Raw genomic sequence first — 16,294 nt, forward strand, 5'->3', positions numbered from 1 at the left:
GGCTCACGCCTGTAATCCCAACACTTCAGGTGATCAAGGCAGGCAGATCATGTGGTCAGGAGATTGAGATCATCCTGGCTAATACGGTGAAACCCCATCTCTACTAAAAATACAAAAAAATTGGCTAGGTGTGGTGGCATGCGCCTGTAATCCCAGGTACTCGGGAGGCTGAGACAGGAGAATCACCTGAACCTGGGAGGCAGAGGTTGCAGTGAGTTGAGAGTGCTGCTGTACTCCAGCCTGGGTGACTGAGTGAGACTCCATCTCAAGGAAAAAAAAAAAAAAAAAAAAATATATATATATATATATATATATATATATATATAATTTGTACTAAAAATAAAAGTTTTTAAATTGAGAGGAAAAAGGGAGGCTGCTTCAGCTTATAACAGCAAATTAAGATGACTATTTTTATTATCCAGTTATCTGGGTAAAGTAATATATCCAATAAACAGTGGCTGGCTCTGTATGTTAATCTATAATTGAATTAGCTGTCTTGGGACATTCCAAAAAGAAGAAATGGTTCTGTAATGCCGCAATACAGAACTGAAGAAGGCCAGTGCTGATACTACAAGGTCCTCTGCCAGTTGGTTTATCCTCTGGTATTTGAATCCACCTGCTCAGACAGAGAAATGGGAGGCTTTGAACACCAATTCAAAACCACAGAATAATGTTTTCTTAAATGCAAAGCCCAACACAAAGAAAATTATTTCTTTCCTGAGGGAAATTATTTCCACAGAGATGGCAAGCCTAAAACCAAGTCTTTATAGTATATTCAGGAACTAAATAAAGAAACCAGTAGCAGACAGTTAATAAGCTTAAAAATTTTAGCCGGGCATGGTGGCGGGCGCCTATAATCCCAGCTACTCAGGAGGCTGAGGCAGGAGAATCACTTGAACCTGGGAAGTGGAGGCTGCAGTGAGCCGAGATTGTGCCATTGCACTCCAGCCTGGGCCACAGAGCAAGACGCTGTCTCAAAAAAAAAAAAAATAAAGCATTTATATATATATATATATATTTTTTTTTACCTCTCTTTAAAATCAAGTGGGACTGGAAGGATGGTATGGTGATTTTATTGGTAAGGGCATTTTTCAGAAAATATAATTTTTGTGGCCTACTGCTTAATTGAAAATTCAGTGTAAATTCTATATATAAATAAATACCAAATTTTGTTTACTGGGTACCTATCCCAGATACTGCTCTTATCCATGTAATACCTTACATAAAATTCTGACTCATTTGTTTGTATTACTAAATTCACCCCAAATTTCACCTCATTCAGGATGAGGTAAAAAGCGAACAAGGGCCAAATGCTGTGGCTCATGCTTGCAATCCCAGCACTTCTGGAGGCTGAGGCAGGAGGACTGCTTGAGGCCAGGAGTTCAAGACCACAGCAAGCAACATAGTAAGACCCTGTCTCCACAAAAAAATTTTAAAAACTTAGCCAGGTGTGGGCCGGGCATGGTGGCTCATGTCTGTAATCCTGGCACTTTGGGAGGCAGAGGTGGGTAGATCACGAGGTCAGGAGTTCAGGACCAGCCTGGCCAAGATGGTGAAACCCCATCTCTACTTAAAAAATAAGAAAATTAGCTAGGCGTGGTGGCAGGTGCCTGTAATTCCAGCTACTCGGGAGGCTGAGGCAGAGAACTGCTTGAACCCGGGAGGCAGAGGCTGCAGTGAGCCGAGATTGCGCCACTGCACTCCAGCCTGGGCAACAGAGCGACACTCTGTCTCAAAAAAAAAAAAAAAAAATTAGCCAGGTGCGGTGGGGCATGCCTGTAGTCCTAACTACTCAAGAGGCTGAGGTGGGAGAACTGCTTGGGCCCAAAGGTTGAAGTGACAGTGAGTTATGATCATGCTATGAGCTATGGAGCTATGAGCACTTCAGCCTGGGTCACAGAGCGAGAACCCTGTCTATTATTTATTTATTTTGAGACAGGGTCTCGCTCTGTCACCCAGGCTGGAGTAGAGTGACACAATCTTGGCGTACTGCAACCTCTGCCTCCTGGGTTCAAGCAATTCTCCCAACCTCAGCCTCCGGAGTAGTTGGGACTACAGGTGTGCACCACCGCTCCCAGCTGATTTTTGTATTTTTTGTAGAGTTGGGGTTTCACTATGTTGTCCAGGCTGGTCTTGAACTCCTGAGCTCAAGCAATCCTCTCACTTCGGCCTCTCAAGGTGCTGGGATTACTCACATGAACCACCTCACCTGTCCAGACCCTGTTTCTGAAAAAAAAAAAAAAAAAAAAAAAAAGCCGGGTGCGGTGGCTCAAGCCTGTAATCCCAGCACTTTGGGAGGCCGAGACGGGTGGATCACGAGGTCAGGAGATCGAGACCATCCTGGCTAACACGGCGAAACCCCGTCTCTACTAAAAATACAAAAACTAGCCGGGCGAGGTGGCAGGCGCCTGTAGTCCCAGCTACTCGGGAGGCTGAGGCAGGAGAATGACGTAAACCCGGGAGGCGGAGCTTGCAGTGAGCTGAGATCTGGCCACTGCACTCCAGTCCCGGCGACAGAGCGAGACTCCGCCTCAAAAAAAAAAAAAAAAAAAGAGCCAAAACAAAACCATGTAAGAAGTTAAAAGGAAAAATGTTACTGTTCCATTTTCCCTTTTAACAAAGGTAGTAGATCATTGATCCTTCTATTAAAATCACTATTCAAAAAGAAAGTATAAAATTTTATAAATGTGATTAAATTTCGCCCACTTATAGTCAACATAGTTGATAGTTTATTTTATATCACATTTCATAGTCTAAAACTTTTAATTAAGGCTCTACTTCATAAATTAGCAAATAATTATTTCTTCAAAGCAGTCTTAAAGAGGGCTGCCATTAATTAATATGCTCTGTTGGGAAATTGATTGTCTTTCTTTAAAATATAAAAAATATATATTTAAAATATAAAAATTTAAAAATAAAAATTTCCAGTTATAGGAAAAATGAAAAGAAGAAAAAAGGAACAAAGTGAATATATGTCAGTGCAAAGTATTATAATAAAAACAGCACTTATTAAGTAGCAGTAAATTTGAGAATAAGCTTCAAACATTAAAAACACCTATTTTTCCTTTTGGAGTAGAAACTGGACTAAGATAAAGCTTAAATTCTACTCTCTACATATTCTACATACCTGGCTTAGGATTAATGATGATGATTCTTAATAATATAGAAATTAGAAAGCAGACTGCCTGATGGGCAGATCACCTGAGGTCAGCAGTTTGAGACCAGCCTGGCTAACACGGTGAAACCCCGTCTCTACTAAAAATACAAATATTAGTCAGGCATGGTGGTGCATGTCTGTAGTCCCAGCTACTCGGGAGGCTGAGGCAGGAGAATGGCGTGAACCCGGGAGGCGGAGCTTGCAGTGAGCTGAGATCCGGCCACTGCACTCCAGCCTGGGCGACAGAGCGAGACTCCGTCTCAAAAAAAAAAAAAAAAAGAAAAAAAAATTAGCTGGGTGTGGTGGTGGGCGCCTGTAATCCCAGCTACTTGGAAGGCTGAGGCAGAAGAATCACTTGAACTGGGGGAGGTGGAGGTTGCAGTGATCCGAGATTGTACCACTGCACTCTAGCCTGGGTGACAGAGCAAGACTGTCTCTAAAATAAAAATAAATAAATAATAAATAAAATAAAATAAAATAAAAATAAGAACAAAAATAAAAATACACTTTTCTGAATCCTGACCTGAAATTGGGTAGGTGGCGCAAAAAGAAATTAAGAGGTTCAGTTATAATCAGGGCTAGTTTTCAATGACACTTTTTAATACAAGTATGCTGTAGAGGAACACTGGTAAATGAATACTGTTAGACAGAAAACAAAGTGTTGAAGCTCAAAGTGGTATTGGCAGTTTGGTGCTTCAAAGGGAGCAATTAGATCAAGTTTTTCATGGTTTGTATCTTCAAAGGAAATGCTGTATATGCTTCTATTTGACAGATAAAACAAAATGTGAAAAAAGCTAGACATAACTTATTCAAGGTTAAAAATCAGAGTACCAGGAGAAATAATAGGCCTCCTGAAATCTTCTATTTTTGAGGGGGAAAAATCCAGAAGTTAAACCATATAAAAATATCTGGTATGGTTTGTATATCTGTCCCTTCTAATACTCATGTTAAACTTAACTCCCAATGTGGCAGTAGTTAAGAATTGGGCTTTTGAGAGGTGACTAGGTCATGGGGGTTCTGCTCATTCATAGATCAATGGGTTATCATGGGAGTGGGATTGGTGGCTTTATAAAAAGAGGAAGAGGAAGAGAGACCTGAGCTGGCACACTCAGCCTCCTCACTATGTGATGTCCTGTGCTGCCTCAGGACTCTGCAGAGAGTCCCCACCAGCAAAAGCCTCTTACCAGATGTAGTCCTTTGACCCCAGACTTCTCAACCTCCAAAATTTTAAGAAACAAATTCTTTTGCTTTAAAATTGCCCAGCTTCAGGTATTCTGTCATAAGTAACAAAAAACAGACTAAGATAGTATCTCTTTAAATGGATACTATGTCCCTGACTTTATATCAGTTACCACAGCTTGGCCTCCTTGATGAGTAACTTCCTTTTTTTTTTTGAGACTGAGTCTCACCTCTGCTACCCAGGCTGGAGTGCAGTGGTGTGATCTTGGCTCACTGCAAGTTCCACCTCCCGGGTTCCCGCCATTCTCCTGCCTCAGCCTCCTGAGTAGCTGGGACTACAGGCGCCCGCCAGCATGCCCAGCTAATTTTTTGTATTTTTAGTAGATACGGGGTTTCACCTTGTTAGCCAGGATGGTCTCGATTTCCTGACCTCGTGATCCGCCCACCTTGGCCTCCCAAATTGCTGCGATTACAGGCGTGAATCACCGTGCCCGGCCCTCGATGAGTAACTTTCACTCTTTCTAGTTGCTTATGTAAGTAAGTCACATACTGGCAAATGAGAGAAAAAGACAGGCCCTAAGCACAGTTTCTCTAGCCAATAATTTTGCTTATAGAAATGAAGGTTTTGGCCAGGAACAGTAGCTCACGGATAATCTCAGCACTTTGGGAGGCTAAGGCATGTAGATCACCTGAGGTCAGGAGTTCAAGACCAGCCTGGCCGACATGGTGAAACCTCATCTCTACTAAAAATACAAAAATTAGCCAGGTGTGGTGGTGGGCGCCTATAATGCCAGCTACTCAGGAGGCTGAGGCAGGAGAATCGCTTGAACCCGGCAGGTGGCGGTTGCAGTGAGCAGAGATTGTGCCATTGTACTCCAGCCTGGGCAACAAGAGCAAAATTCCATCTCAAAAACAAACAAACAACCCCCTCCCCTGCAAAAAAAAATTATAATTTGAATGTACTGGCAAATTTTGTATTATTACATATGTTAAGTGAACTAAATATTAAATATATAAGTAATGTATTAAATATATTTAAGTACTTTGTCCAGGACTATTTGGCTAAATGGTAGAGCCGGGACTTGAATTGAGATCTCATACTCCAAATCCAGGGTTCTTTCTATTATACCAGGACACTCCTTTTCCCGGACCACTGATCTTCATGCTAGAATAGATTCCTCAAGTCTCTTGGGTACTGATGACCATTAGTACAGATTCACTTATGTCCTGGGATCCTTTTAAAGGGGGATAGTTGCCTACTTGGGGGAGAGCTAGGTTTTGGCAATTTTCTTTCCCAGTCAATGGACTAGAATCCATGCTGACCACTTCCTGCCCTCTCCTCTAGGTGGAGGTAACCCTACCTCTGGCCTACATCCAGCCTAGGGAAGGCATTCCACACTTTCTTGGCACTCTTTCCCTCAACGTCACTATAAATGACGTGAGAGGCCTGCCAAAATCCATCTGAAGAAAATATGGTGGGCCCTTAGAGACTGAGGATTTTCTTTTTTCCTATCAATTCATGAGATATTTGCTGAATTTTTACCATATTTTACACTATGGGGTATATGAATATTTAGGGACAGGAATAGCATACAACTCTGCCTTCAAGAATCTTATGCTTATTGAGGCAATTTAGTCTCTAAATAATAGAACTATTAAAAAACTTAGTTTCAGCCGGGCGCGGTGGCTCAAGCCTGTAATCCCAGCACTTTGGGAGGCCGAGATGGGCGGATCACGAGGTCAGGAGATCGAGACCATCCTGGCTAACACGGTGAAACCCTGTCTCTACTAAAAAATACAAAAAAACTAGCCAGGCGAGGTGGCGGGCGCCTGTAGTCCCAGCTACTCCGGAGGCTGAGGCAGGAGAATAGCGTGAACCCGGGAGGCAGAGCTTGCAGTGAGCTGAGATCCTGCCACTGCACTCCAGCCTGGGTGACAGAGCAAGACTTCGTCTCAAAAAAAAAAAAAAACTTAGTTTCAATATCAGTGGCTTCTATGAGAATTTGATACAAACTATGGATGATATGTTCCCCAGAAAAATCCATATATTTTTGCACATATTCAGGATATTCAGGAAGTTAATGGATCCCCTAAAGTCCATCCACTGGTTAGGAATTAAGAAGTTCTGTTGTAAGAGACTCACTGAGTACTACCATATAAAAAATATCTTAACCAAAACCAAAAGACATACTAGTAATCCTTTTTCTTTGATGCAAAATGAATAAACCTTATATCCCATGTGAAGGCAAAGCAACTGTTTTCCCTAGTATCATCTGAATGCCCCTCTACAAGTGATTATTTTCCATATCTAACTTTTTGTGTTTAATTCCACGAGAATCTCTTGTTTTCAGAGTTTCTGGAATGGTCTTTACATACAGATATATATATATACATACACACACACAAAGATAAACTTCATTAAAACCAGAAGAAACACAGCTTAGCTAATGAATTAGTCTATTTCAAAAAATTTTTTTAATCTAGCTTAGAATGCTGTTTCTAAGGCTTTGATGCCAAAGGGAGTGAAGTCATTGGGATGAATTGATAATACTGCACCATGAACACTTTCTTCTGATTAAAAAGTAAATCTTTTGGAATTTAAATTTATTAACAAAAAGTGAAAGGTTGATGTATAATAGTAAAGAAATCTCTGCAGAAGAAACTGTATAATGAACACTAAAATTTCATAAATAATTTCCTAAAGCTTTGTATACATTAAAAAAAATCAAGTTGTTTCACAAATAGGTTATTTGGTTATGTTAAGATGTTTTTTAAAATTGGTTATTTTGTTACATATTCTGAATCAAATAAATGGAGCAGCAAGAATCAACATATTCTTGAGTATACCGGCAGAGTGGACAAAATGGTAAAGGAAATGAGATAAAAGAGTTTCCATTCAATTTTCTTAAATCTATAAGTAAATACTCAATCTGATACTGTGGTAACATACGGTGGAGAAAGTTAAATGGAAAACAATATGACTCAAAGACTAGAGAAAGAATTTGGATTTCTTATTGTTACTATCATTTTAAAGGGATTATTAATGCAAATTACTAGTAAATGCACAAAAGCCTAGAGAAGAGATAAAAATGACTATTTATAAAACAAAGATAAACTTTCTAAAATACCAATTTGTTAAATTTGTCCTTAAAAACGGGGAACAGGCCAACCTAATCACAATCTCTGCAAGCATAATTTGAAAGTGCAGTTCAGCTCAGGTTTAAAAGGACCTACTTAGATTCTAATTAAAAAAAAAAAAAAATCCACAGAGAACAATCCACAAGACAGGGATAAACCCTCCCACAATGACAAAACAGCATAATTCTTTCAAGAATGCGATTCTTCTATGAGGCATATTTTCCAAAAAAAGGGAAGGAGTTAAGCTTTTTCAGAGGAAGATAGGGAAACAAAATAAAGACCAGAAATGCTATCAACAGATTTCAGGCTTAATGTCAAGAATAAATGAACACGAGGACAATTTCTTTTCTTCATAAAGAATTGTTGATATTAAGTGTACTAAAATCTAAAATAAAAATTGACGTTACCAAAAAATGGCTGCATTAAGACATCTTTTCTGAGTGTTGTCGTAAAATTTGTCATTAGCATAGGTAAATATGAACGAAACCATGTATGACACACTTTCAGTAATGTCATGTTAACGAAGGAGGGCATATTCAAAGGATTAGTATGAACATATACATACCACAGGTTGTTTTGTGATGTCCACCAAGTCCTTAAGATTATAGTATTGATGTTTCTCAAAGGCTGAAAATAGCATGTCTAAAACATGTTGTTTATCAGCTCGAGCTCGCTTTCCGTCTTCTTTCTTTTTCCTTTCATATTCAATCTATATGCAAACAGCAAAGGAAATAAAAGCATCAATTCAACATGCTCACTCTGAAACACAGGGCATTCTCTCTCTTTTTTTTTTTTTTTTTTGAGACAGAGTTTTGCTCTTGTTGCCCAGGCGGGAGTGCAGTGGCACGATCTCAGCTCACTGCAACCTCCAACTCCTGGGTTCAAGCGATTCTTTTGCCTCAGCCTCCCAAGTAGCTGGGATTACAGGTGCCTGCCACCATGCCTGGCTGATTTTTTTGTATTTTTTTTTTTTTTTGAGACAGAGTCTCACTCTGTCCCCCAGGCTGGAGGGCAGTGGCACGATCTTGGCTCACTGCAAGCTCCGCCTCTCAGGTTCACGCCATTCTCCTGCCTCAGCCTCCTGAGTAGCTGGGACTACAGGCGCCCGCCACCACGCCCAGTTAATTTTTTGTATTTTTGGTAGACACGGGGTTTCATCATGTTGGCCAGAGTGGCCTAGAACTCCCGACCTCAGGTGATCCACCCACCTCAGCCTCCCAAAGTGTCGGAATATTAGGCGTGAGCCACCGCACTTGCCCAGGCATTCTCTTTTTAGTCATTCATTAACGACTAGATTTTAAGTTTCGAGGCAGCAGGCCTCTGAACAGTAAGTAGTTCAGAACCTGGGACCTGTTACTCCTAGGGGTCCCCATATCTTTAAGGCTCTGAATTAGTAATAATTCCAGTCACTTTCATTATCCCCTCAAATTTTATGTAATGCATAATGTGCCCATTTCCCCCTAAAAAGGTCTTTTGTCAAAATTATATCAATTCAGTGTGGTTAACTGGTTAGCTTGTGTTGATCGAAAACTCTAACTTGTAGTTCTTTTGTTTTTGATTAACAGTAAAACAGTTTATTGAACAGATGCAGTTTCGTAGGTCACATCTTTCAAACGTGGGGTTCTTGGAGGCAGGCAGATCATAGAACAGGTTCTTTACAGAGTGAAAAGTTCGGGAAGCATTGGTAAAAAGGAAAGGACATGGACCTTTTCTCATCCTGACCCTGTGCAACCTCCTTGAACCTGTTTCTCTTCCCATACAATAAAGTTAGTTTAATAAGAGAAAGGAGTAAGTATATACTTATCACCTCAGGCACAAGTAAACCATGTTTCTGAAATTCCCATTTAAAACTTCATGTGACCTCTAAATTCACCTGTATAATACATCTTTATTTTTAACATGGAAATAAAAAACAGAGTATCTCCTGTCCAAATAAAAATGACACGTCAGGACCATGTGTTATGTTTACCCTGCAGTTTTGTGTACCTCCATGCATGCCAGCTTAAAAAGCAGTGGCACTAACACAATGAAGAAGTTCCCTCCTACTGTTACCATCCTGGGACTGTTCATTTGTAAAACATTACTCTTTTTACTAAAAATATGCAAGTTCTGTTCAATTACTTAGTTAACTGAGACATTTGTTTGTTTGTTTTTAGGAACACTTCACTTGTATAAACCATCAGAAACTTGTTGAAGGGGCCAACCTGGTGAAGAAAGCATCAATAGGCTGGGTGGAAACTGCCAGAGAATAATGTCCTGCATGTCAGCTGGAATAATTATAATCTGGGGACTAGCTTCAAAAACAATGAAATACATTTCAAAACTTACAAATAAATTATTCCATAAATTTCAGCCTCAGGTAGTTAGGCTTACTCTATTTTAACAATAAGGATTTGTTATAAAGGATAAAATTTAGTTTCTATTGATTTATTGATATTAAATAAATACTAAGAATGCATCTTATGAGAGACTGTCAAATTAGTGGTAAAAGGTAACTCTGACAACCTTGAGTATCTACTTTTTAGTTAAATAAAGTTAGGATTGAGACAAAGGGAAAGGACTCGATCTTCATTTCTTGACATGTACGAACTGGGAATAAAACTCAAACTCCACTGAGCTTCAGCAGACTAAGCATGACGATATGCTAGGCATTGTGCTGAGATATGGGTGTGCTAAGATATGGAGACAGTAAGACAGCCTTCTCTTTCTAAAATGGCTTTAAATGGATTAAAATAATTAGAGAGGGGAGGGCCTTGAACGTTTTAAATGCAGTAATGGACAAAGAGCCACCTAGGACAAGATCATCACGCTGAAACAAAAATGCAAATGAATGACATAGATTGTATTGTTGGGGAAGACTGAAATCCAGCCAGTTTCAAATGTTTTTTTTTTTTTTTTTTTTGAGATGGAGTCTCGCTCTGTTGCCCAGACTGGAGTGCAGTGGTGCAATCTCGGCTCACCACAACCTCCACCTCCTCAGTTCAAGCCATTCTCCTGCCGCAGCCTCCGGAGTAGCTGGGATTACAGGTGCACCCCACCATGCCTGGCTAATTTTTGCATTTTTAGTAGAGAAGGGGTTTCACTATGTTGGCCAGGCTGGTTTTGAACTCCTAATCTTGTGATCCGCCCGCCTCAGCCTCCCAAAGTACTGGGATTACAGGCACGACCCACCATGCCTGGCCTTAGTCTCAAGTTAAACTCAGGAAATAGCAAAGAGAAGTGATGATATGCTCAGTTTCTACCTTCAGTAGGCTGTTGTGTAAAATCACTGGAGAAGCTAGGAAGTTTAACAAGAAAAATGTTTTCAAATAAGCCCACTGGTAAAGTAAGATGACCTACTTTACACACACATTCTAGTTGGCTGTGGAGAGAAAACTTTTTAAGTGTTGTTGTCAAATTGTCCCAACCCAGAGTCACGTGTCAGATGCAAGAGGACCTGAATCAAAGGTAAAAATTAAGAATAAATTAGAAAAGAACTTTAAAAGCAATACTAGGGATAAGAGTAAGGGTCAGATTAAGTTGTAATTAGTAACGTTAATGAGTAGTAAGAAAATTACTGAATTCTACCCAGATTTTTCAAAAAATCATGGGGCCACAGGCGCGGTGGCTCACTCCTGTAATCCCAGCACTTTGGGAGGACAAAGCAGGCGGATTGTTTGAGGTCAAGAGCTCAAGACCAGCATGGCCAAGTCTCTGCTAAAAATACAAAAAAATTAGCTGGGCGTGGTGGCACACGCCTGTATTCCCAGCTACTAGGGAGGCTGAGGCAGCAGAATCACTTGAACCCAGGAGATGCAGGTTGCAGTAAGCCAAGATTGTGCCACTACACTCCAGTCTCAGCAACAGAGTGACTCTGTCTCAAAAAAAAAAAAAAAAAAAAAAAAAAAATTGGTTTACATGCTTCAATCTCAAATTGAAGTTAATGTTAAAATTAGAAAAACAGACTAAAGGCCGGGCGCGGTGGCTCAAGCCTGTAATCCCAGCACTTTGGGAGGCCGAGACGGGCGGATCGCGAGGTCAGGAGATCGAGACCATCCTGGCTAACACGGTGAAACCCCGTCTCTACTAAAAACTACAAAAAAACTAGCCGGGCGAGGTGGCGGCGCCTGTAGTCCCAGCTACCTGGGAGGCTGAGGCAGGAGAATGGCGTGAACCCGGGAGGCGGAGCTTGCAGTGAGCTGAGAGACGGCCACAGCACTCCAGCCTGGGCGACAGAGCGAGACTCTGTCTCAAAAAAAAAAAAAGAAAAACAGACCAAAAATATATGCTTATCTTTCTGTGCTAACCATGTACATCACTGGTTTAATTCCTGGGGGCACTGCAGCCTACCTCTACACTTGCCTATTACAAAAACTTTTTTTTTTTTTACACTCCAAAATATTTCTTAATTGTTTACTTATCAAGATAAACTCTTTCTCAGCCTACATATTCATGTTTCATAGTTCCCGAACACAAGTCAGTGACAAACTTCAATGTGATTCAATCCAAGCAATTTTTTTTTTTTTTTTTTTTTTTGAGACGGAGTCTCGCTCTGTCGCCCAGACTGGAGTGCAGTGGCCGGATCTCAGCTCACTGCAAGCTCCACCTCCCGGGTTTACGCCATTCTCCTGCCTCAGCCTCCCGAGTAGCTGGGACTACAGGCGCCCGCCACCTCGCCCGGCTAGTTTTTTTGTATTTTTAGTAGAGATGGGGTTTCACCGTGTTAGCCAGGATGGTCTCGAACTCCTGACCTCGTGATCCGCCCGTCTCGGCCTCCCAAAGTGCTGGGATTACAGGCTTGAGCCACCGCGCCCGGCCCGAGCAAATTTTTTATATTCCCAAACCACTTCGCACTCTGAAAGATACCAGCTTTCCTCATCGCCTCAATATCTTTCATGGAATCCTAATTTCTGCAGAAATCTGCATATGCCTTATTTCTTGGTTCACCACAGCAAACTTAGAGAGAGCTGCAATCCCCAGGGATACAATGAATGCTCCAACATAAAACCTCAGATGCAAGGTGTTTGGTGTCAGCAAAGCACTGGAAACCATGGTAGTTACTGTCCTTGACAGGTATACGTCAATCTTAAGTAATGAGATTCAGAAAATAACTATACAGTTTATTCGAGCCCAAAGCTTGAGGATAGTCACGTGGAAGCACAGTTTCAAGGTACCCTGATGATACAATCTGTAGTAAACAAAAAGTCTTAAAAATGTAGTCTGAAGGCCGGGCGCAGTGGCTCAGGCCTGTAATCCCAGCACTTGGGGAGGCCGAGGTGGGTGGATCACGAGGTCAGGAGATCGAGACCATCCTGGCTAACACAGTAAAACCCTGTCTCTACTAAAAATACAAAAAATTAGCCGGGCATGGTGGCGGGCACCTGTAGTCCTAGCTACTTGGGAGGCTAAGGCAGGAGAATGGTGTGAACTCGGGAGGTGGAGCCTGCAGAGAGCCGAGATAGCACCATTGCACTCCAGTCTTGGTGACAGAGCAAGACTCAGTCTCAAAAAAAAAAAAAAAAAAAAAGTAGTCTGAAAACTCAGACATACAAAATAGTGATAGCAATAACAAAACAGAAACATTCTCACTAGAGAAATTTAAGTACTTTAAAATTAATCCCACATTTATTTACATTTATTTAAAAATAAAAACAGGGCCGGGCGCGGTGGCTCAAGCCTGTAATCCCAGCACTTTGGGAGGCCGAGGCAGGCGGATCACGAGGTAGGGAGATCAAGACCATCCTGGCTAACACGGTGAAACCAAAAATTCAAAAAAAATTAGCTGGGCTTGGTGGCAGGTGCCTGTAGTCTCAGCTACTCAGGAGGCTGAGGCAGGAGAATGGCGTGAACCTGGGAGGCGGGGCTTGCAGTGAGCTGAGGTCGCTCCACTGCACTCCAGCCCGGGCAACAGAGCAAGACTCTGTCTCAAAAATAAAAAAAAAAAAAAAAAAAAATAAATAAATAAAAATGGAACATCTCTTTAATGTCCTCAGGGCCTGTTTAACTATGGGATAATTTATAGAAGATTGTTTTAAAACAAAATTTATGGCCACACATGGTGGCTCACACCTATGTAATCCCAGTGCTCTGCCAGGCCAAGATGGGAGGATCACTTGAGACCAAGAGTTTGAGACTAGCCTGGGCAATAAAGTGAGACTCATCTCTACAAAATTAGCCCTGAACAAGCCTGTAGTTCCAGCTACTCAGGAGGCTAAGGCAGGAGGATTACTTGAGCCCACAAAGTTGAGGTTGCAGTGAGCTATGATCATGCCACTCATGCACTCCAGTCTAGGCGACAGAGTAAGATTCTGTCTCTAAGAAAATAAATAAGTAACAAAATAAAGATAAGGCCAGGCGCAGTGGCTCACACCTGTAATCCCAGCACTTTGGGAGGCCAGGGTGGGTGGATCGCTTGAGCTCAGGAGTTCAAGATCAGCCTGGGCAACATGACAAAACTCACCCTCTACAAAAATTACAAAAATTAGCTAGGTGTGGTGGCACTCACCTGTAGTCCCAGCTCTTTGGGAGGCTGAGGTGGGAGGATCACTTGAGCCCAGGAGACAGGAGCTGCAGTGAGCTCAGAATGCACTAATGCATTCCAGTCTGGGCAATGGAGTGAGACCCCGTCTCAAAAATAAAATAAAGATTTAACTAATACTGTACTACAAAAATATTATTGTTTTAATTTAATTAGTTAACTAATTAATTTTAGAGATAGGATCTCACTCTGTCGCCCAGGCTAGAGTGCAGTGGTGTGACCATAGCTCATTGCAGCCTCAACCTCCTGGGATCAAATTATTCTCCTGCCTCAGCCTCCCAAGTAGCTGGAACTACAGGGGCATGACACCAAACTCAGCCAATTTAAAAAATTTTTTTGAAGAGATAGGGTCTGGCTATCCTGCCCAGGCTGGTCTCAAACTCCTGGCCTCAAGTGATCTTCTAACCTTGACATCCTAAAGTGCTAGAATTACAGGCATGACCCACTGCACCCAGCCAGTTAAATTTTTTTTTGATAATGTCTAAGATAGGCTCATAATCCAAATTCTGCTCTGTGGTATCAGACAAGTAGTTTCAGTGTATGTGTAATTATCAAAGGTGATTTAAATGATTTCCATGGCCATTAAGTTATCAATACACTTATAGTTAGGACAAAACCAAGGTCACTGAGGTAATTTTTTAAAAACTAAACAGTGCAGAAATGATAATCTTAATACTATATTCACAACTTGACACCACAAATAAAACTAACTGTACAAATAAACTACCAATGATATGAACTATTCTCTTTAGGAGAAGATTGCAGTTTTGAGATAATGTTATTTCTTCTCTTTTTAGCTCTTTGGCTTTTGGGCATTTTGTTTATCAGTGGAGCTCAGGCACTGTAAGGAAATGATATTAAAGCAGTCAGATATCTAACTTGTTGGCAGCCACTAAAAATCTTATTAAGACTGGAGTAGAAACAGCTTTTATATTGTGTGAATTTTAACTACCAATCTTCTATCCAATGATCACAGACCACTGTGCAACTGACTGTACAGAAATAAATGTCAATTCAGAAAGCACTTTAGTCTTCAGTTACAAATTTTTACCAAAAAATCCATCATATACAATTAATTTCCACAACAGAACACAAATTATTATTATTATTATTATTTTTGAGATGGAGTCTTGCTCTGTCGCCCAGGCTGGAGTGCAGTGGTGCAATCTTGGCTCTCTGCAACCTCAGCCTCCCGGGTTCAAGTGATTCTCCTGTCTCAGCCTCCCAAGTAGCTGGGACTACAGACGCATGCCACCACACCTGTCTAATTTTTTGTATTTTTAGTAGAGAAAGGGTTTCACCATGTTAGCCAGGATGGTCTTGATCTCCTGACCTCATGATCTGCCCACCACGGCTTCCCAAAGTGCTGGGATTATTGGCTTGAGCCACCGCGCCTGGCCCAACCTTTTTTTTTTTTTTTTGAGATGGGGTCTCACTCTACTGCCCAGGCTGGAGTGCAGTGGTGCAATCTAACCTCACCGCAGCCTCCACCTCCCGTGTTCAAGTGATCCTCCTACCTCAGCCTCTTGAATAGCTGAGATTACAGGTGTGTGCAACCATACCTGGCTAATTTTTGTATTTTTATTTGAGACAGGGTTTCACCATGTTGGCCAGGTTGGTTTCAACAGGGACATGCCACCATACCCAGACAATTAAAAAAATTTTTTTGAAGAGATAGGTCTGGCTATACTGCCCAGGCTGGTCTCAAACTCAAGTGATCCACCCGCCTCAGCCTCAGAAAGTGCTGGGATTACAGGCATGAGCCACGACACCCAGTCTATTCTTGACTAAAATGTAACCAAATGTTGAAAATCCTTTGTGGATGTGGTATATAGATGTTCAACCGTCATTACTGAAACTGTAATCACTGACTAAAATTATAAATGCCACCCACTATCAATTAAAATTTATAATACAGTTATCTATAAATTTCTAGATTATTGTTTGCAGAAATACTTTATCAAGGCAGTCTTTGTAAAGGCATTTAACTTTTGAAGTGAGCATGACAGCTTTGAATATCATGGTTCTGCATGTTAAATCCCTATGAAAGATTATTCCCCCTCCCCTCAACTAATGCTTCTATTTCTGCCTAGTGTGTCATTATCTCTTGGGAGGAAATTATTTCTTTAGAATTGGTCAGTCCTTTGTGTGCAAATTCAAATGGACAAAGCATGTAGTATACTTATACTATATATTATAACAGGCAAATATTACTGAAAAGCCCTAATGATACAGTCCTACAAACATCCTTTTTATTCAGGAAAATTCAAATTTATGCATAGAACTTTAAAAGATTAACCACT

The 16,294-nt window shown here is 41.0% G+C and overlaps 1 protein-coding gene across 1 annotated transcript in view; it reads right to left on the reverse strand.

Moving 5' to 3' along the window:
* The window catches only part of GTF2F2 (general transcription factor IIF subunit 2), a 172,897-nt gene that overhangs the window by 10,654 nt on the left and 145,949 nt on the right, over positions 1 to 16,294 (reverse strand). The window contains exon 7 of the mRNA XM_033176976.1: positions 8,040 to 8,183. Within this exon, the coding sequence (XP_033032867.1) occupies positions 8,040 to 8,183 (144 nt within the window). The remainder of the gene's footprint in view (positions 1 to 8,039; positions 8,184 to 16,294) is intronic.

The sequence above is a fragment of the Trachypithecus francoisi genome, unplaced genomic scaffold, assembly GCF_009764315.1.
Source record: "Trachypithecus francoisi isolate TF-2019V2 unplaced genomic scaffold, Tfra_2.0 Lachesis_group18, whole genome shotgun sequence".
Classification (NCBI taxonomy): Eukaryota; Metazoa; Chordata; class Mammalia; order Primates; family Cercopithecidae; genus Trachypithecus; species Trachypithecus francoisi.